Source organism: Lagopus muta, chromosome 5, assembly GCF_023343835.1.
Source record: "Lagopus muta isolate bLagMut1 chromosome 5, bLagMut1 primary, whole genome shotgun sequence".
NCBI lineage: Eukaryota > Metazoa > Chordata > Aves > Galliformes > Phasianidae > Lagopus > Lagopus muta.
Window position 1 is genome coordinate 41,383,942 of NC_064437.1, and position 21,286 is coordinate 41,405,227.

General features: G+C 47.2%; 1 protein-coding gene across 1 annotated transcript in view; it reads left to right on the forward strand.

Moving 5' to 3' along the window:
* The window catches only part of LOC125693397 (collagen alpha-1(XIII) chain-like), a 56,266-nt gene that overhangs the window by 14,595 nt on the left and 20,385 nt on the right, over positions 1–21,286 (forward strand). The window contains exons 11-31 of the mRNA XM_048945309.1: positions 597–662; positions 3,637–3,753; positions 4,205–4,246; positions 5,072–5,098; positions 5,817–5,852; positions 7,117–7,179; positions 7,778–7,804; positions 11,083–11,127; positions 12,749–12,781; positions 13,523–13,549; positions 14,190–14,252; positions 16,180–16,224; positions 16,680–16,766; positions 16,975–17,019; positions 17,515–17,559; positions 18,166–18,234; positions 18,757–18,780; positions 19,711–19,764; positions 20,074–20,118; positions 20,473–20,625; positions 21,167–21,265. Coding sequence (XP_048801266.1) covers positions 597–662; positions 3,637–3,753; positions 4,205–4,246; positions 5,072–5,098; positions 5,817–5,852; positions 7,117–7,179; positions 7,778–7,804; positions 11,083–11,127; positions 12,749–12,781; positions 13,523–13,549; positions 14,190–14,252; positions 16,180–16,224; positions 16,680–16,766; positions 16,975–17,019; positions 17,515–17,559; positions 18,166–18,234; positions 18,757–18,780; positions 19,711–19,764; positions 20,074–20,118; positions 20,473–20,625; positions 21,167–21,265 — 1,212 coding nt within the window. The remainder of the gene's footprint in view (positions 1–596; positions 663–3,636; positions 3,754–4,204; positions 4,247–5,071; positions 5,099–5,816; positions 5,853–7,116; positions 7,180–7,777; positions 7,805–11,082; positions 11,128–12,748; positions 12,782–13,522; positions 13,550–14,189; positions 14,253–16,179; positions 16,225–16,679; positions 16,767–16,974; positions 17,020–17,514; positions 17,560–18,165; positions 18,235–18,756; positions 18,781–19,710; positions 19,765–20,073; positions 20,119–20,472; positions 20,626–21,166; positions 21,266–21,286) is intronic.

The window sequence follows — 21,286 nt, forward strand, 5'->3', positions numbered from 1 at the left end:
AGATTCCAAGTTCTTGTCTTCTCCCTTGGCAGTGTTCATGTTGCCAAATGAACCACGCTAGCACCCTTGTGATGGCCCTGAGCCCTTCTGCTGACCCCAGCCAGCCACACTGCCAGCTGCACCCCGGGGAAGGGTAAGGCCCCCGGATAGTTTCTTGTAAGGGAAGAGGGAAAACAATGGGAAAGTGCACTTGGAAAAACCTTGGACAAGATGAGCTTTTTGATAGCTGTCTCAGATTTGATGATGAGAACTGAAGAGCAGAGCCAGTATGGGGGTGTCTTGCAATAAACATTGTCTGGGAGTGGAGCTGAGTCAGAAATCCCCTGGGTGAGCTCTCTGTGAGCAGAAGAAGCTGCAGCAGCTCTGTGCTTCAGGCCCTGGTTGGCTCTGACTGGTGGACAGCACATACCCAGTGAGCAGTGCACAGGAGCTCAGAGGTCTGCCGGCAGGTACCTGTACCACCGGCTGCACGCAGTCATTGACTTTCATAGCAATCTCTCTGTTCCCCTTTTCTCTATTTTCTCCCCCGGCTGCTCTCTGACTCTCCATGCCCTAATGGCCTCCTTTGCCCTGTGACCTTCTGGTTTGATCTCCAGCTGTTGCCTCTCCTCAATTCAGTGCGGCTGGCTCCACCTCCGGTCATAAAGAGACGCACTTTCCAGGTAGACCTCTCCTCGTTGCCTGTTTCTAAGCCTATTCTGATGCTTGTGATTAATCAGCTTACTACCTGTCTGTCTTTCCCTACAGAGGGGCTTCCAAGGGGTTTGGGCAGAGCTGAGAGATGTTGTTTGAAGTGGAGGAAATCTTTGATGTGATAATGTGGCTAAAAAGAAACGCAGCAGAGCCAGTTCTTAAATCTAAAAGAAATGGGCCATGAAACTGCAGTCAGGACTGTTGACAAGCAGTCTCCTATTTTACAGAGTCAGGTCCTGCATATTCAATCTCCAGAAGAGGTTGGAAACCTCTTGCTGAAATGTAGCGAATGTCTGTGAAGTTTAACGGAGAAGAATGAATAGCAAGCACTTCTGAGGGCTAGTCTGGTCTGAATCGCTGGGGAAAGCATGTTTAAATAAGCTCTTACAATGATTTCATTAAATTGCATTAAATCTTGGTGTAAACACATTTATTTTGGTTTTCAGGACCATAACTCATGTTTAGTTTAGTTATTTTGGTAATGAATTCATAAAATGAATTATGGACGTATGAATAGTGAGTAAGAGTGTCCGTAGTCAGAGTTCATGTGGCTTTTAATGAGCCCACTTGAAGCATCCCCCCATTCCATCAGTTGGGATGGACTTTCCTGTGTGGATAAACTTCTGTAATTACCACACTGGAGTGTGCTCGGCACCCTTTATGAAGTGGCTGGTTTTTGTCACCCTCCTGTCTGCACTGCCAGATGCTAGCAGGGCACTGCAGTGCCACGAGGTGCCTTCCCAGTGCTGTGTGAAATCCCGGTGTTATCACTTGAGACTGCTCTCAACCCAGTTCCTATCAGCTCAATGTTCACAGCACGTAAAGCCCCACAGCTTGCATGGGTTGGCCTTCAAAGTAACAGTCTGAAGAGGCATGCCAAGGGCTGACCTCTTGGGAAGGCTTTGAAAGCCGAAGTTCCTATCCAGGATGAAGTGGGAAAGTTGAATAGCTGCCCCGTGTCTTGTCGTCAGTCAGGGCTGCAAATTCCCTCCGTCCCCCGAGGCCAGCTTCACTAGAGAATTTTGCTGTGATATTTTGCTGCTGCCTTATTCATTCTCTTAAGTGAGACAAAGTGTAAACCACTACTACAGATCTGCCAGCACCAAGCAATTCCACGAGCTCGACATTTGAATACTAAGAAAAAACACGAGGCTGTAAAGTAAATGCTAGTATTTGAGGGAAGAAAATCCTGCTGCTACCTCTGAGCACATCAGCAGGAGCCCTTTGTGCATGGGCTTGGACTGAGCAAGGGCTGGGTTAGGAGGCTCCATGAGCATTGCGTTGCTGAAGCACAATGAGGTTGACCAAATGCTGTTTTAAAGAGCTGAAAAATGGCTCCAGGCAGCAGCTAAAAATACAGAATGACATCTGATGACTGTGACACCTGATATCCAACTTACAGTATCCACTTACAGTCCAGTTAGATCTGTGGGGGTCTTTTCATGCTGAATGCATTAATAAGAACATAATGATGTGGCAATAACATTTGGTGTGGTTAGGGAGCTGTGTGGATGGGCATACGCTTACACACACTGAGCTATGCTAGATGCAGCTGAACAAAGGCAATGTGAATGTGGCTTGGTCAGTCCCCACAGGTGCTTCCATGCAGGGGCAGGGATCCTGTTCCCCCCCATCTCCCTGTCATCTGCTAGGGGGACAGCACGCGTTCCCAGTTACTGAGCTTCCCATAGGCCTGGCCCACACCTTGGAAATTTTCTTCCAAATAGAGCTCATGGCAGAAAGGACGAAATCTGCATCTTATTTCTTTCATGTAGAATTCTAAATAAAGCAGACGTCCCTGTATCGCCTTGTTTTACTACGGGCAGCCAGGATAAACAATACCATGGTTAGGAACACATGCAGGGGACAGATTTTATGTGTTGCCGTGCACACAAGGCTGAGTGATGGCGGCCTTGCCTTTACCCAGCAGCAGCATCGAGGGCATAAATGCAGCAGAGATTCAACCACATGCCCATTAATTTACAGTTGAAAAATCACCATGTTTGATTTCTAGCTTCCTGTGGAAGAAGAGTTTTTCAGATGGAGGCAGGATGTTGTGATATTTTATCTGGGCAGGGCAGTTCATGAGACAGCAGCTTAGCGTGGGTGCCATGGGGCCGTAGGAGTTTGCTGGATGCATCAATTATAGATCAGCAGTCTGGTATTCAGTGTGGTGCTTCCAACCCACTGTCTCCGCAGTGCCGCTTAGTCCTGAGTGCTGGTCCTTTGGGCCAGATGGCATTGCTGAGGGATGAGCCACAGCCGCTGAGTGGCTACTGAGGGGCCTGGGGAGGAACCGGCTGGAATGGCTTTCCTTGGAGAGCTTAAAATGGCAGGTGGCTTTGCACGCACTTGCTTGTTAAATCTTACAGAAACAGGCTCTGCCTGGCCGACATAGGCCTGCTTTGGGCGAGCTCCAGAAATGCCATGATGATCATGTTATTTTCTTTCGGTTTTGTGGCATTTCTACTTTTGGTCCATGGAAAAACAGCAGGAGCGTTGCCCAAAAAATAAAGCGCAGGAGGAAAAAATAGGCTGAGGTAAGATGCTGCGGCTTTGCCAGGAAGTGCCAGCGTGGTCACGAGAGGCTTTGCTTCACATGTGACTGTCAAGTGCTTTGGAGAGCTTCTTGAGAAGCCCAAGAGATGTTGGTGTTTGACGTGCAAAGAGTTTGGGCTGCTTGGCCACCTGTAGATTGTTTGTAAGCAAGCACTGAGAAGGTGGTCTTGGCTGTCTTTGCAAAACGTGGGGTACTGGCTCCTGGGCAGCCAGGCTGTCCTTGGCAGGGTTCTGCCTCGCTCTTGGAAGCCTCTCCAGCCACTAACCTGGGACTTTTCTTCTGCCTCTTCTGCTTTGGCCACGCTCACCTGCCTTGGGCTCTTGTGATGGCAGTGTCTTGAGTTGGCTCTGCCTGCTGGTAATCCTTCTTTTAACAAACTTCAGGGTGAACAAGGACAAGCAGGAATCCAAGGTCCTCCAGGGCCACCCGGCCCGCCGGGGCCCGCTGGACCAGCTGGACCCGAGGGAACCCCAGGACAGCCCGGACCAATTGGGCCACCTGTAAGTCCAATTACAATAAAGCCTTCAGCTTCCTCTTTCCTTAGGATGCACACAATTGCCTCTGGTCTTTGCTGCCTCTTGTGAAGCCAGACAGCCATGGACAGAGGAATGGCAGGGAAGGTGGATATGTGTGGGGAGGAAGAAGTTCCCAGGAAGTCCCTGCACTGTTGATAGCTGTTCATGTATGTGAGTGGGTCACAGCAGCCCCGTTTCCTTCTCCCTCCAGCTGTCTGCAGAGGAGAAGTAATACACAGGGTGTAATTATTCTTCTTGCAGCAGAAATCGGACTGATAAAATTCCTGTCATCCCTTTGAACTCCTGCTCCTGCCCCATTCTCAGGCGTGTAGCAAGCAGTCAAAGAGGGCAGAAAGTGAAGCACATTTTAAAATACAATCTATTGCTAAACAGCAGGGGATAGAGTATGCTAACATACTTGTCTCTTGCAAAACAGGGCAGAGCTGGGGAACCTGGGAAGCCTGGCAGAGATGGAAAGGTGGGTGCCAGAAAACAACTCTGCTCTTGGAGCTTTGGGGAGAAGTGTGATGTGCTGGCCCTGCAGTGGCTGCAGTGTGAAACGAGTTTTCCATCTGTGGGAGATTTCAAGGCCTTCTAGAAAAAGGAGCCAGTGTCGTTCCCTGAGACAAAAGCACTTCTCTACGTGTAATAGTTTCAGGTGTCCTCATCTCTCTTTGAGCTCTAAGGAGCTATGGATGTGATGAACAAACATTTGAATTGCTATTGTCAGGCAAAATCAGATGTAATTAAGGTATCAGAGCCTATCTAAGGTAGTTTTCTCCTCTGGTCTGCACACATCAGGAAGGCAGCTCCTGTATGGATCTTTTGTATATTTATAGTTGCACTCATGCATATCCGGTGTTCTTCATGGTTCATATCAGGTAAATTGTTTGGTTATTTCTCATTTGAAAACACAAGTGGTTTGTTAATATATTCTCTCTCTTTAGCTAGTTAGAGAAAGCTGCCAACCCCTGATTTAATCCAGAGCTGCACAGTGGGCTGGGAACAAGTTTCCCAAGTGAAGCCAGAGAGACAGGAAAGATTCTAGGGCACAGTGCATGAGGAAAAGCAGCTTTTCAGTCTTCAGATTCAGAGAAACCAGGCCTGGGAGAATGGAGCATTATGGGCATGAAATAATGAAATGAAATTTGGGAGTGTGGGTTAGAATAGTATTTATGTGAAGAATAGATCAGGGATATTTGAACTCACCGATGCAAGTCATCTCTGAAAAGGGGCTCCCATCATTTTGCATAGCACTGTCTACGTTTGTCAACTCCAGTGTCTATTTTGATTTTATTTACAGGGCTTACCTGGGCCTCCTGGAGCAAAGGTGAGACATCTGGCCTCAATTTGAGGAGCAAAGTGATAAACAGAGAGGTGGACTCTCGCAGCATGGAGAGATGTGTAAATTGTGGAAGGTGAAAGATAGGGAAAGGAGGTTATATCAAATAGCTGAGAAAGATTTCTAGCCCAGCTCTGTATTGGCCAGGGGGCCCAGCCTGTGTGCTGACTCATTGGTTTTGTCCTGGCAAAGCGTCTGAGTTGCATCTCAGCAGAGTAAGGCACGCCTCATCAACTCCTCTTGCAAAATTCTTTGCCACACACAGCTTTGTTGGCTTCTTCCACTCTCAAAGCATTTACCAGCGCTTCAGGAACTGATTTTGCAATGCTATTGTTAACTCTACCGCAACTTCCCATTTATTCACTTGCCAAAATGTGAGAGTGGGGGGGTAGTGGTGGTTGTTTTTCATCTGCTGCTGCCCACCTCTGTTTGTTTTTCTTTGAGATACTTCACCAGGGTGAGGAGATAGGAACCACAGAGCTGGGGCATGGAGCTAGCATGAGTTACCTGGCTGCTGGTGCTCATTTGTGCATCTCCTCCTAGGTTCAGTCACTGTAGGTAACAGGGACCCCAGAGTCTGAAGGCTCAGGGACTCGGTGGAGTCATTTCGAGCCAAAGGCCTTGTGGAATGGCCCCACGGGAAGGGGCAGGGATTTATTCTTCTCAGGCCAAGCCTCATTTTATTTTGTCTTTTTACCTTTTGCAGGGAGACCCTGGGATTCAAGGATACCCTGGCAGAAAGGTAAGGGGGCAGTTCCAATACTGCTAAATGAATTAAGTTGCACTGATGCCTTGTGGGATGACAGCTGCAAATCTCTGGGCTCCTCTGGAGCTCCTTGCTGAGCTCCTTTCACTGGACCAAAGGCTGTCACGGGTCCGTGGATCCCCTAATGCTCACCTGTGTAAGGAAAGTTGGGACCAAGAGATGTCTTTAACCCTCTGGCAGCAATAGTACAGATTTCTCCCTACCCATACCCACTTCCAGACTAAGATCTAGCTATTATACTACTAGAAAGGGCCAAATCCTGGCTGTGTATGACTTGAAAGTTGATCCTTTCCCTGGTTAAAAGGCAGAAGCTGGCATTGCCTGCTGGTCTGCAACAGCAGCTAATTAACAGCAGTGTTGAGTCAAGTCTGGAGGGTGTAATGGAGAGACAGGGAGACGGGGGAAGCGCGAAGGAAGATCAAAGGGGAAAGAGGGAATGAAGAGATACTGCTAAAGGGATGTCACTGGGAGAAGGGGAAAGCAAATGCTCCCAGCAGGCAGGAGTGCCATGTTATCTCTGCACTGCTTTATGGGTGCTCTGTGGGCAAAAAGGCAAGATCCGAGAGTTTTTTAATTAGTGCTGTACAAACCAAGAAGGTTTTGTTATGTTAGGAAGTGGAAATTATAGCCCCTGTGGACCACAGCCCACTCCTGCAGACAGACACAATTTATTGCCTCCTCTTGCAGTGAACCGCCCATCGGTTTTTCCATTCAGAGTCCATCCTGTTCTAAGCTCAGTGTGTGGGGGGCAGCGAGGGGGTCCCTGTAGTGACCTCATGGTGAGAGCCTCTCCTTAGAGCTCTTCTCACACAAAACAAGTTGCCTGGCTCATTTACTAACTGAGCTCACAGGAGAATGAGCCCAAGGTTGCAACCTTCCTCTGGAAATGTGGAAGAAATGGATGAAAGTAGGGAAGAAAATCCTCCCTGGGTGTGTGGATCAGGGAAAGGGACAAGAAGGCAAAGAGCTGAGCAAAGATGTTAGCTCTGATAAAATGCAGGCCTATGGGACCATTTCCTTCAAGTTATACTTTTTGTGTACTGAACATCTTTCTTGATGCAGAATGGTGCTCCTGCCCTGGTGAGACCCAGAGGGGAGGTTGGTGCGTAATGGGCACTTCTGTGTAGGACATTCCTCTCATGTCTTTTCTGATCTGGGCATCCCACGTGCTCCTTTTTTTGCTCATCACTGCTGCTCATCACATTGCTGCTTTCTATGTTTCCTTTCTTCTCTTCCTCAGGGCGAGGCGGGCATGTCAGGCCTGCCTGGTGCGCATGGCCTCCCTGGAGCTACTGGCCCCAAGGTAACTCTTAACCATGGCACCAGCAAGGCTGTCTCCCAGGGGCAGATGAGTGGCACAAAGCCTAGAGATGCTGAAGAAATACAGTGAGTTAGGGTCCAGGTGCAGGTTCTCTGTAGCAGAGTGCAAACCATGTAAACAGAGACTTGCTCCTGTGTAAAAGGTCTGGAGGATTTTTGGCCAGAGCAATTCCCCGCTGTCCTGAACCAGGACAAGGATTAGCCCTGCACAGGCCCCTGTTCAAGAATAAATCTGACCCAGCTTTCAGATGGTTTTATGTTAAGGCTGGGTCTGCTCCATGAAACAGCTTGATGGTTGATTAGTCTACATCCAAAATATGTAGGAAGCATTAACATGGACTACCTCCAGCATCCACTCCAGCAAGGTGCACTGCCTTGCAGTTCCCAGGGAGGGATGTGTTACAGCCAATGTTCAGACTGGTGTTGTGGTCTCTCTAGAGACCTGTGCTTGCCTTTATTACATACTCCCTTCTTTGGCAACTTTCTCTTTAGCCCTTGCTGTAAGGATTGTTCTGCTTGCTCAATTTCTTCTCACATTCACTGTCCCTCTGTGTATTTTCTCTCTGTTCTTTGCTGGGCAGGGTGAAAAAGGGGACACTGGCATAAAGGTAGGTATGAGGAATGTGGTTTTCTACTGTGATAGATATCTGGGAGATGCTGCTCCTTGGGCTGATGGGTTGTAAGAGGAAGTTGGGTCTGAGCAGCTCTGTGGGATATTTAATGGAGTACACATCTGTGCTGTGATTAACCGCAAGCAGACTCTCCAAGCTCAGGCAATAAAAGCACCCTTTATCCTTTTGGTGGAATTTGATTCTTACCAAAGGCATTTCTCTGACTATGAAGCTTGCAAATGATTTGTTACATCTCTTCATTTGATGGGAGGGGTTGGGGTTTCTTCATAAAATCTGGTTAGCTGACGCATCAAATCTGCTCAATCTCTGCAACTCAGGCTGGGCTTTGGCATCAGGCTCTTCTGTTTGTTTCTGGACACTTCTTACAGGTTTATATGCTCTGTGCCCAGATGTTAACTGACTAAAGTTTATTGTACCCATATATTTGAAGTATACAACTTAATGTAGGTTGTGCTTAAAACATTACAACACTGATAAGCGTTCATTGAGTCAGAGCATACTCCGTCATGCCATACATTTTAAACATCATGAGAGAGAGCTGGTTCTGTAATATTTTGAAAAGCATTAGCAGTGACACATACATTTAAAGTATTTCGTATGTGTCACGCATCTCATTTATTGTGCAGCATATACACTTCCTACATTTTTTCCATCTGGGTGGATTACTATTTAAAGGCAGAAAAGGCACCTCCAGAACTTAATGTGAATGTGTTACATAGAATTCATAGAAAAATCTTTTGGGAACACAGCAGTAATTGCCTTCCAATAAGAAGGCAATTCATCTTCAGAAATAATACAGTGCATGTAAAGTCCAAAGGTTCCCCTGTATCCATCTTCACATCAGTGTAATTCCATAGAGCACAAAGCTCCTGGTCTGTGCTGGTGTAAATGAGAGAAGAATTGCACCCAAAACTAGTGTGTTTTGGGAGCTACAAATTTTCTGCTGTCTCGATGGCCAGATGCTTTCCTGCTAAGCTGAACTGCAGGACTGAAGTTGGAGTGTGGCTTAGATGGGAGACATGTCTGGAAGGAAACACTGCTTTCCACCCCTACTTAATGCTCCCACGTTTCACAGTCAGCAGGCACCTGCTCTGCCTGCACCCACATACAGGGACTAATCAGCCTCTGATTTATCTTCTGGGACACTAACAGAAATTTCCTAGTCCCAGATGAGGTGAAAACAAACCGTATGCAATATATACTGAATCTGGGAAGGCCTCCTAAACCTTCTCATCAACTCCAATTGAGTTTTTGGCATCGGCGTGTTTTGGGAGATCCTAGGGTCTCCTCGTGGACTCCTCGTCCTATTTTCTCAATGGCTCTGGGAGGGGAACAGGGGCAGAGATGGGGAAAGGAATTGGCACCTGTTATAGCAAGGCAGCCTGGTCCAAGCACAGGGAGAGGCAATCCTTTCCTCCCGCTGTTTCTACACTCTGCAGCAATTCTGCATGCTCTTTGTATTTGGGCTCTGGCAAAAGGAAAGTCTCCAAGGCTTCAGTGATATCTCAGGGTCACGCACACTTGAGAGGCTTCTCTGTCCTGTTAGAGAGCAATGACTCAGTGAGACCCTGGGGACATGCTCTAGCTACTTTGGCCCTTACTCATCTTGTTTCATAAGAGTGGAGACAAAACCTGCTGTGCTTTCTGTGCTAATAAATAGGAGCTCCATAGGGTCACCTCCCAGTCCCAAACCAGCCTATTCTTCCACACTCAGACTTTCATTTGTTACTGTCAATATCACTTTTCTCTCTTTCCCTTCTTCTTTGCTCTGAGGGATTGAAATACAAGTGCAGAGATACCCCTAAATCAGCAGCCAGACATCAGCCAGTAGCAGCTCCTGAACATCCACATGGTGCACAAATTTGTTGCCTTTGGAAATTTCTTCTTTCCTGTCTGCCTCCCTTCCAGGAAGGTCATTTGGGACCCTGGGAAGCTTTTAATGTTTCCACCTTTGGATTCAATTACATGGACCAGAGTCTTTTTTCTTTTTGTTTGGGGAGCCAGTTCAAATACTATAGGTGATTCATAGTTTATCTCTAGGGATCTATTTTGCGTAGCTTATCACTGCTTTTTCTGGTAGCAGAGAACATTACAGGCCCTGCCCTGTTGAAGAAGCTTTCAGGTTGCATTCAAACCTCTTGTTCCTAACCTTGAGGTAGACAGTAATGTTGCATGAAGGACATTACACGAGGTGTAAGTATGATCAGCTGGGTCATTTGAATAAGCATCTGATTTGCTGTCCCCAGGTTAACCATCAATTTTGGCCTAGCTGGTGTATATTTTTCTCTTTTTCGTGATGGTCCTTAGGATGAGGCATTTTCCCATGCTCTGAGAAAAGAGCAACAATAATCTGGGGATGTGAGCTGGGTGTTTTGCTTCTGGCTTCTGCCCTCGGTGATACTTCTCAGTTTCTGGCTTGCCTGCCTTGTTCTGCTGCTGGCTGTGGCACCCTGTGCAGCCCTTCCCTGGCCCAAAGGACACAGCAGGACCAGAGAGGGCTCAGCATGCTGAGGCCTTACTGTACAAAGATTTCCAAATAATTAGGGGCTTAGAGATGTTCTGGAGAGTTGCTTTTCCTGCTTGTCCTCTGGCTTTGGCCCCGAGTTTTCTTACTGCTCTTTAATGATGCAGTGCCATGCTTGTTTCTGCTCTCTAATTAGCTCTAGCGCCTGTGTGATCCTGCAGGTGTTAATGAGGGCTGTGTGAATGTGTGGGGGCCATAGTTAGGAAATGTCAAGGCAGTGTGGTTGCTCTGTAACTTGCTCCCTGTAAGAGGTTATCTTGCTCTCACTGGGTTGGCTTTGCTTTTGCAGGGCTAAATAATTAAAGAGCTCTTCAAGCAGGTAGCATCTTTCAGGAAACTCTCTGGGATGGGGGATTACTTCCCCCAGGGGCTGCTCTATGGGGCTAGATCCTGCAGTGTGGGTGCTGCCCAGCAGACAGCATTGGTCTTGTCTCATTTAAGAAGAAAAACAGCACACAGCTGAGAAAGAGGGGCCCAGGGTGATCTTCACTTCTCTAGTACAAAGCATTCATAATTACTGGTTTATTTTTCTTATACTTTTCTTACAATATACTGCATAGGGTGAGAGGTGCTCAAACTTACAAGAAAGGACTGAACACTCAGAAGAGTAAAAAGGCCACGGTGCCCCTGAAGTTTATAGGCAGAAGGTGTACTTGGCCCTCCTCACAGGGCCCTGGGAGGACTCATGCTGTATCTGTTGCTCTTTTTCTGTTTCTTGCTCTGCTTCCAGGGAGAGAGAGGCATGCCAGGGCTGCCAGGAAGACATGGCATGAAGGTACTTTGTGAACAGTGGAGTGATGCTTGTCTGCCTGATCTCAGCCTTACCACTCAGCTGTCCCTGATGCACAAGCATCACCTGGATTGGTGTGTGTGTCTACTGGTCGATGACTGTCCTCAGCTGAGTTCTTTCTGCTTCTAAATTGCAAAGTATAGGCCTAATTCATGACGGTGACCACGGGGAGAGAAGTGTTTTAAAAAGAAAATGGCATACCCAGTCTGATGCTGTCTTGCAACGTCAGGAACTTAATGCTCAATGCTAGTGAGAGGACCCAGTTACCAACATTCTAGGAAATTGGCGTTTCATAAAATGGGGGTCCCAATGTGTTAGCCTGCTGCAGTCAGCAGGGTTATGCAAGTGTGAACCTGGGTTGATGCAGCGATGCATCAGGGCCAGTGTGTGTGAGCAAGCCTGCATGTGTGCATGGCAGCTTTAGAGTAAGTACTAGAAAATAATGTCTGCATCCACTGCCATTTAAAGGCCAAAGTGAGGAAAAGGCATCCCAAACGTACCATGAAAGCCTAACCCAAGCCACTTTCTGCACATAATCCCTTTCATGACTCTAGCCCATATTCACTAAAACCTACTGACCCCTGAGAAATTCTGGAATGCTTTTTTCCCCTTTTATTGCATAGAATCCCTGATCTCCATCTTCTATCCTTGTGTTTTTTAGCTTTGTCCCTGATTTGTTTCAGAAAGCTGAGAGGTATGATCCCGCTGCTCTCTGGCTCCCCACTCCTCCTTGTTTGAACTTTTCCAAGCTCTCTTCACCTTGAACTTGGCTCCCACTCCTCCTCTCTGCCTCATGTGCTACATCCCAACCCCTATTACATCCCACCTTCTAACACTACTTCACCTCCTCCCCCTCCTACTTCCCCTCCTTAGACCCTGTTATCCCTCATATTTGCTTTTGTAACTGGACATTTTCACCAGGCCCTAACTCGTACTAACACAGAGATTCCAGAGCAAAGGGTTGATGCCAGACTTGCATTTTTTTCCTGCTGCTGAGGAGAAGGTGCTCGTGCTTGGGAGTCTTTTTATCCCCTAGGGTGGCTGGCTTCACAGCTCTCCTGAAGCCGCCTTACTGCAGTGTTAGTCCCCTGAGATGAGAACAGAATATGGGCAAATGAGACCAAGGCTCTGGTGTTAAAAACTGGTGTTCCTCGGAGCGCTTGAGATGATGTATCTGGGATCAAACTGAACGGAGTGTTTGGTCCTCAATCTGACTTTGCTTTCCTTGCTTACTTGATTTGATGCTGCCTGTTGGCCTTGGCTTCGCCAGCAGGGCTGACGCTTGGGGTGGAAATCTGGTTTTCCTAACTGGGTTGTGCCCATGTTATCTGTCTTTGGGTGAGCTTTTTGGAAAGCAGAGCCACTGTTATAGGTGAACGACCCATACAGGGAAGGAGGATGTGTGCTGTGTGGTGTTACAGCATTACTTCTGAGTTTTGGAAAGGAAAAGTTGTGGATTTTCCCTTCATAGTTCCACCTGGCTGATAGTATTTTGTTTCTTTAAAAATAAATAAATAAATAAAATAAAAATATATATATATATATACACACACAAAATAATTAATTCAGTTTCAAACAAAGTGTTCCTGTCTTCTCTTTCTGTCAGGGTGCTCCTGGAATTGCCACGGCAGGGATGAAGGTCAGTTCTGCTCCACGCTTCAGTGTTTCAAGAAGGGTGCGTTTAAGAGCCAGTGAGCTAGGAGAGCGAAGGAAAATGGTCAAACAGCTCCCACTGAAGGGGAATGGCAGAACTGCTGTAGCTTCTGGCAGAGAAGCTTGATCTGTCCTCAGCTTCATCTGCTGCTCCACAGCGCTCTGAGCAGAGACAGGTGGCACTCCACAGCAGTATCAGGATGGAAGCTGAGCAAAAAGTGAGCTAGGTGCCAATGTAAGTCATCTTGGTGGGGCTGAGGTGTGCTGTCCTGACTGACTCCAGCTGCTGAGCTAAAGGCAGAGATAAAGAGGTTATCCCAGAACTGGTGGGGACAGCTTTTCTCCCTGATGCCACACTGTTCCCATATTGACATGTCCCTCCATCCTTGCCATATCCTTAGCTTTGCTGTGCTCCTGTGCAGAGATTGGAGTAAGTAAATTCCTTAGTGGCAGCAGATGAGTGCCAGCAGATGACTCTTGACTTACTATGGGTAAGTCTTTTCTTGAAGCACAGCAAGGTGGTTACTCCATCTTGCTGTTTATTTTCAGCAGTCCAGGAGCTGGCTAATGAAGATGAAACAAGCTTTAGGCAGAAGTACTAATAGGCTTTTAAAGCATCCTCACACCGCAAGACCTCCACAGATGAATGCTCCTTTCTCCACCCTCTTAGATCTAAGGTGCTCACTTTCTATTTTCTCACTTTATTTTCTTGTCTCTTCCTTATTAGGGTGAGCCTGGGACTCCAGGAGAAAAGGTACTTGGAAAGCATTGCTCTGAGGCTGTTCTTCTGTTTTGTTTGTGATATTTTTTTTGTGTGATTTTTTTTTCCCCCCCACTTCCCAGAGAAGCTGAGGAACAGCTCTGTGTTCCCCAAGGCACAAATCCAGGTCTTAGTGACACCTGCCAGCATAAGCAATGGCAATAGAAAATGGCAAGAGTGTACAGTGAGAGCCCATCCTGCAAACAAATCCACTCCCTCCAGCTGGAGTCTGTTGGTGGGGTTTCCTTCCAGCTGCCTTCTTCCCCTTCTCCCTGCCCCACAAAATGCCCACAGCACACTTTGCTCAGCCAGCTTGCTTTCTCTGCCTCCCAGCACGTCTGTGCCCACCAGAGGTACTGCCACAGTTCATCAGGGACTGTGGGACGTTGTTCTTCTGTCACATGCTGAGGGCTGCCCTGTCCTGCTTCTGGTCATGCACAGTTTCAGCATAGCGTGACCTGGTGTGAGATCCTGTGGTGGGCACAGTACAAAAATACCCTGTCACTCTCCATCACTAAGCAGCCAGTTTGGTTTCTGAACAGCTGGCCTCTCTTGTTTGAGGCTCACTGGGTTGTGTTACAGCATGCGGCAGCCATGTAACAGACGCTCTCTGTCTCTTTTCTTCCCCATGAAGGGAGAGCCTGGAGTCCCAGGGAGGATGGGCCCCCCAGGTTTGCCAGGGAAAAGGGGGCAGCGGGTAGGATATTGTGTGTTTGGGCTTGGTGTGCTGTGTTCCCCAGGAGTGGGAGCTGGCAGCAGCCTGCTTTGCGTTGCATCGTTGTGCTTGCAGGGATCATGTGTCCTTTTCTGGCTCTTGCCCTGTTGAAGTGTGTTTTTGTGTTCTTGCTTGTAGGAGGTGGGGGGCTGGCAGCAAGCAGGGTAGCATGAAGTACCTGGGACACAGTCTTTTCCTGGGAATAATTGAAAGAAGTTCTGTGTAGCCCCTACTGGCGTGATCCTTGAATGAGAAGTATGGTACCAAAAGCAGAGAAAGGCAGAATGTGGCTGTGGGGAGAGAGTTGGGTGGGGGCCTTTCAGACCAAATCACCTTAAAGGAATGGGCCATTGCACTCCAGAGTTGCCTAGAACAAACAAACAAACAAAAAAAGATTAGTGCTTTTTAATTATTTTCCATGGAAAGTGCATGTCTGTTCTTGGAGCACTGATGCACGCCCTCCACATGTCAGATGTGTGCTCCTGAGCTCTGATGAGACTGGTGTGCAGCACCTGTCTGTGCAGGCAGCAGCATGGCACCAAGAGAACCTCTGTGCTGGTCTTGTTGGTCTGCTGTGCTGCTTTTGTGGAGAGCAGCAGAGAAGAGAGGTTTTGAATTGTTCTTTGTAATCTGCACAAGTCAATTTTGGAGACCTTGTGAGGATTGCAGGTAAGAAAACCTTTTTCTGATTATTCATTTGAAACCTCTCTTCCTGGCAATGAAGAAAGCTCTGTTAGACTGTCCTTACGAAATACTGAGTCCCATGCAGCAACCTGTAGCTGAGAACCATGGGTTTAGCAGTTGGATGGAATGGGCAGAACAAAACTTAATTTCAGGAGTAATTCAAAGGGTGATCTGAATGCCATGGTGAACTAAGCAAAGTCACTTCACCGAGTGAGTGCTAGTGCTGGACACCCTCTTTGCTCATTGCCTGCAGTGCCTTGCACAGCTCACCTGCAGACCATGCTCACCAGGCATTGCATCAACGGGTCTCAAACCATCACCTCTTCTTGCGTTTTTTGCCACTCTTTTCATTGCTTTTCACCACCACTGCGTGTCATACAGCTTGGCTGATAGCTGAGATGCTGCACTGCTTTCATTTAAAGAGCATGATGAAATTGGGGTTTGGAGCCAGGAGCAGGATTTGTTCCATTGGAATAGGTGTAGCAGATTCTTGCCAGAGCAGTATTGGCCACTGAAACTGGGAGGTCTGAGCAGTGAGTGTTGGGAAGTGGACAGTTTGTGTAGGAAGAGCTGAACTCTGTCGGGGCACGGAAAAAGTCCTTCATTCTGGGCAGCAGCTTCTCTAGGTGTGTGGAATAGGGAGAACCCATGCTGAAGGGCTGACAGGAGAAAGGGCTTAACAGATGAGCAATAAGAAAGAGAAAAGGGGATTCATTTTCATTTGGAAAGATATGGCAGTGATATGTGGGGATATGCAGAAACACTGGAGAAAGCAGTCTCCTGCTTGAGCAGGTACTGCTGGCAGATGCCTTGGTTTGCCTAAAATAATGTCCCTGAAAGGAAAGAACAAAGATTTGAAAGCAGGAACAGCTTGTGTTGTCAGGGACAACAAAAAATATGTTTACAAATATACTAACAGTAAGAGGAGGGCCAAGGAGAATCTCCATCCTTTACTAGATGTGGTGGGGAACTTCGCTACTGAGGATAAGGTTGCCCAGGGAAGTGGAGAGGTTGCCATACCTGGAGGCATTTAAGGAAAGGGCAGAGGTGGTACTTAGAGGCATTGTTTAGTGGGCAGTATTGGTGATAGGTGGACAGCTGGACTGGATGATCTTAGAGGTCTTTTCCAACCTTAATGATTAATGATTTTATGAACTTATCCTTTGGCTGCTTGTCCAGGACGACCTGCCAAATCAGCTCCCGACTGTGTCTGTTTCTTCCACAGGGTGAGAAGGGCCGAGCTGGTGATCCTGGGCTCCCTGGCCCGAAGGTTTGTATTTTCCATGAGTTGGAGACCACTCTTTGTCTCCTTTCCTTCTTCCCTGTGCCAGCTGTATGCAGCCCTTTCCCTATGGTAAACATTTTTGATTTGTAGGGGCTGAGAAGTAAGATAGCAATCACACCTTCAGTCAGACTTTCACCAGGAACTTGCCCTTTGGAAAAGGGGACAATGCACTTAATGACAGTGACCATGTCAGGAAAGGATGGGAGTTTAATGACAATGCCACCTGAACACTGCTTTCCTCTTACTGCTAGAGCCCCCAGGCAGAGCTGTACTGGCCTGGCCCCTGGCCCCTGGTTGAGGCAGGGATGTTCCTGGGCTATCCAAAGCCCAGCTGATGGAAGGACAGGGACTAAGTTTGTTCTGGGCCCTGTCTCTCTGAATCAGCAGCTTGGCAAGTGAAATTAGAGAGATGGAATGGATTTGTTTTTCCTTGCATGCAGGGAGAGAAGGGAAATGGTGAGAATGCCTTGGTGGGAAGCAAAGGGGAACCTGGCCCTCCTGGTCTGCCTGGGCCCCCTGGACCAAAGGTGAGCAGTTTACCCTTGAGTGAGTTTGTTCTCATGGCGGGGGGTGGTGGAGAAAGGTATTGGGGTGTGAAGTCTTGAGTGGAGATTGGGGTTAACTGAGGAGGTGTGACACACCGGAGTGCAGTTCTTCCTACTGGGAAAGCAAAGCCAGCAGTAGAGTTGCACCCTGCCCATGCAATTCAGTCCAATCCATTTATTTTTCTCTCAGGGAGAAGCTGGTGACGTTGGTGCTGCAGGATCACGGGGGGAAAAGGTACAGAGGGCTTGTGGGCAGTCCAGCTCTGGGTTTGTAATGCAAAAAATATTCCTGTATGTTGAAAACTTAACAGAAATGAAGCATTTTAAAACTGAGCTGTCTAGGGTGAAGGTGAAAAGCAGAAGGTTAAGCACAGGTTTGGCCACCACTTGAATTGGTTGAACCTATGTTAATGGAACAGGCTGACCTGATCCCTCAGAACCAGTTCCAGCTCTTCCAGCAGCAGCTGCTGGTGAAGCACACTGAATCTCTGGTATGCCAGAGAGTACATCAGACTGGTCTGGGGAACAGGTATACCTCCAGGTATTTTGGAAGAATACTTTCTCAGAAAAAAGCTACTTTGTGGTGTTGCTGAAGTATTGCGGGTTATGTGCAAGGCTTTCTATTCCAACTTAGTTGGAAATCATTTTAGAGGACTTGTAGAGTCCAATGGTTGCTGGAGTTCAAGCAACTGTAGTGATGGACGTTGCTAACAGCATCTTCTTGTTACAGGGAGAACGTGGTACACCAGGAGAGCAGGGACCCATGGGACCTAGGGTAGGTGTCCCTTCACTAATGCTTTTGTATAGTTTTGGCCCTTCAAAGAGGTCTAAGGATAGTGGGACCACACTGATGGTCTAGCTTGGGCTTTTGCTTTCTTGATGTTTTCACCATTGCTTAAAGGGCTTACAAGCTGGGCAGTGATTAAGTTTGCGGGCTCTTTCTTCATACCTTCATCAGCAGATATTTCTCCTTCAGGGGAGAAGACTTCTTAAGCTCATCAGGGTGAATGATCTGCTCATTTGTAGAGAAGGCAGTCTGGGCACCCAGTCTGAATTCAGGCCCTTGGCATATCAGCAAATGGCAGTGCAAATCTGACAGTGGACACAGTTCCTGGATTCTGGCCTCAGCTTCACCACGTACCAGACTTGTAAATTCTGACAGTTATGGCACGGTAACCTGCAGGTCATCTGGCTACAGCTCTACAGTGTTCCCTCTATAAAATACACTTTTAAGAGCTTTGTTCAAGAAATGAAAAACTAGAACCATGTGAAACAGATCTCTCTCTGAGGGATTTTTTTTTAGGGTGACCCCCATAGATCCTATGCTACACCATGGGGAAGGTGATCCCAAAGCTCTGAGTGAAGGTCGGATATTTTGCAGGGTCCCAAAGGAGAGCCTGGAAAGGATGAAATGATGGACTACGATGGTAACATCAGTGAAGCTCTCCAGGTGAGCACTGTCCTGCTATCCGTGAGGTGACTGTTTGGTTTCCCAGGGGATGCAGAAAACCCAGCGCAGTGTAAATCTTCCTCAGCACTAACAACAAAGAAAAATATTTGGTTGTTCTACAGCACCGTTAGTCCCACAGTTCCCTGCATACTGTTCTGATAAATATCTGTGTATCTTATTTAAGTGAGAAATTAAGTCTGGCAGACAGTAAGGCCATGGGCATCCCCTGAAGAGTGGGACAGGGATTGAAGCCTTAGGATAGACTGGTGAATAAAAGCACTGCAAAGGCTCCTCAGAGGTGTGTGCTTTGAGCAGTTGTGCCCAGCTTTGGGTTAGTCTGGGTTCTCTTTGGGAGAAAAAAATGTGATGATGGTGGGGAGAAATTGCTGCATCGCTCCATGTGACTCAGAGCTGTTTTTTGGCTTCATTTCGTAGGGTCCTATGAAACAAGGTCTGGGAAGAAGCTTTGTTTTTAAATGACTGTTACCCTTTTTCTATTTCTTCACTTTCTTTTTCTTCTAGGAAATACGAACCTTGGCCTTGATGGTGAGTTCCTAGCTTCGCTGTGTGGCCCTAAGTGATTAGCCATGTGTTCATCCTAAGCAGATACCTGCACCATTTTTGCACAGCTAAGGTCTGTTTAGCTGTTGGGGCAGTGTTGACAGCTGAAGGAAGAGCTCATTTTGCCATCTGATCTTGGCACTTGAATCATAATCAGGCCCTTTATTTCTCTACAAGGTAATGTTCCCTGCTCAGAAGGGGCAGGGAAGAGTAAGGGGGGCTGACCAAGACAAAGAAGACTCATTGGCAGCCCTTGGCAGACACTTTGTAATGAGAGGGGAGTACATATTTTCACCATTGATAAGTATAACTTAATACATGTCCCATACAAAAATCATTTAAAACAGCAGTGACAACAACAACCCCTTTGAAAGGAAAGGCAAAGTAATTACTGGGAGCCAAAGAAGAGGGTGAAAGCATCTGTGTATTTTGTTTCTTAGGACAACAGGACACTTGACTGGGGGAGAAAAGGCTGGGCAAAGGAAAATGGGCATAAGCATCTAGGCTGAGCTGCTGCCTAGGTCTCCTTAAAGAAGTAATTGCCAAGATTTATCATCACTCTTGGCTCTGCATAAGCTGCACATGGGATCTAAGAAGTGTAATGTTAATCTAAAAATATGTATTTGTAGATGGGAAGGGAAAATCCTTGTTAAGTTTGTCTCAGTTCTAAGAGTGAATAGCTGTAGTCATTTTTGTTTTCTTCCATAAGAAAGTAGAGGAATGCATAAGTATCTATAACTCTTTTTGGATTTTGGCTGTAGCTTAGTAGGTCTCTGTATTGCTTTGCTTTCCAAGCAAATGCAATTTTAGGAGTCTCCAGGAAAATTCCCCTTAAATGCAGAAGAGATCTTTGGTTACAAAAGACAAAAATGAAAGCCCTGATGATATTCTGAAAATGAGTTTTACTTTTTCTAGGGACCGCCAGGACTTCCAGGTGTGGCTGGACCTCCAGGGCCACCAGGACAGAAGGTACTGCAGAGCTAGGGGAAGAATTCACACACGTCTCTCCCCAGTGCTCCTCTTCTTCCTAGCAGCACTGTCAGACCCTGTCCTGCCAGGCTCCACTCCTCCTCAGCCATGGTATCCTGAATCCCTTTTCCCACAGTGATAAGGCATTATCTCAGAGATGAGGGATCCTTCCTACTCACCATCCCCTTCACAAAACATCTTGTGGGAATTGGTGTTGTTTGGAGACTGCTATAGCGCTGGGGCCATGAACTGTCATTCTGGTAAACAAGGCTGCTTTCAAATGGCTAAAGTAACAATTTTGTGTTTCAGGGTGAAATTGGCTTACCAGGTCCTCCAGGCCATGATGGAGAAAAGGTAAGACAAGCTTCCTCTGTGGATTGTTTCATCCTTCAGTAGCCTTAACTGGAGATAATTTGCACTGATACTTATGCACAGTTGCTTTTCCACTTGGAGGTGGGAGAGGGAAGTGGTTTGGCTCCATAGAAATAAGCATTAGTGGCTTATCAGAGTATTAACTTCTATGGAACAGTTGGAATGGCAGGGCAAACCTGCTTCTTTTTCCCCTTTTTTTTTTCTTCCTGTTTGTAATTCTTCCACTTGTGTTACTATTAGAGAATGAGCAGCAGAGGCTCTGAGCTAGGGAGTCACTCTGCAGGGCTAACATTTCTCTTACCTGTCAGTCTCACTTACTGAGTGAATTTCTTTTAGGGACCACGAGGCAAGCCAGGAGAAATGGGCCCCCCTGGACCTCATGGACTGCCAGGAAAGGATGGACCACCTGGAATAAAGGGAGAGCCAGGCCAGATTGGGGTCGCAGGAGAAAAGGGGCATAAAGGAGAGCCAGGACAAGCAGGCTCACCAGTGAGTACATTGGAGCCCCTCAGCAGCGTTCTGCTCTTGTGGCTCTTCAGGTTTTGGGTAGAGCTGTGGGATAACTCAAAGCCCCTAATCAATTGGGACAGAGTGTCCAATTTCCTAGCTTGAGCCTGCCACAACTTCTGCACCCTAACAGCAGTCAAGAGGGTTTATGCAGTGAGTTTTTGCCTCTGTGCAGGATTACTAGGATAAAGCTCTTGCAGTAACAACAGCTAGCTATTGGAGTGATTTCTAGCATGTACTCCAGCAAACTGCATAACCACAAGCAGAACTTGGAGGCAAGAAAGCAGTCCTTCATTGCAACTCTGGGGAATGGCACATCCACAATGACAGGAGGGTGTTTCAGGCATATTACTGTCTGGTTTCAATATCAGCAAAGCCCTGCCTTCTCCTGTGTACCTGAAAGCTCTCTGGGTTTTCCATTGTATTCTTGGAGCTTACAGGGCACAACTCATTTCTGACAATGGTATCTGTAATACCTGCAAAAAAGTCTTGCAAAAAGCTGCAAATCTTTCTTGATTCATAGGGTCTTGATGGCCCCACTGGAGAGAAAGGAGAACGAGGTGACCAAGGGATGCCAGGACCACCAGGATTGCCGGGTCCCATTGGACTTCCAGGATTGACAGTAAGAGTGAAAAAGACAGGC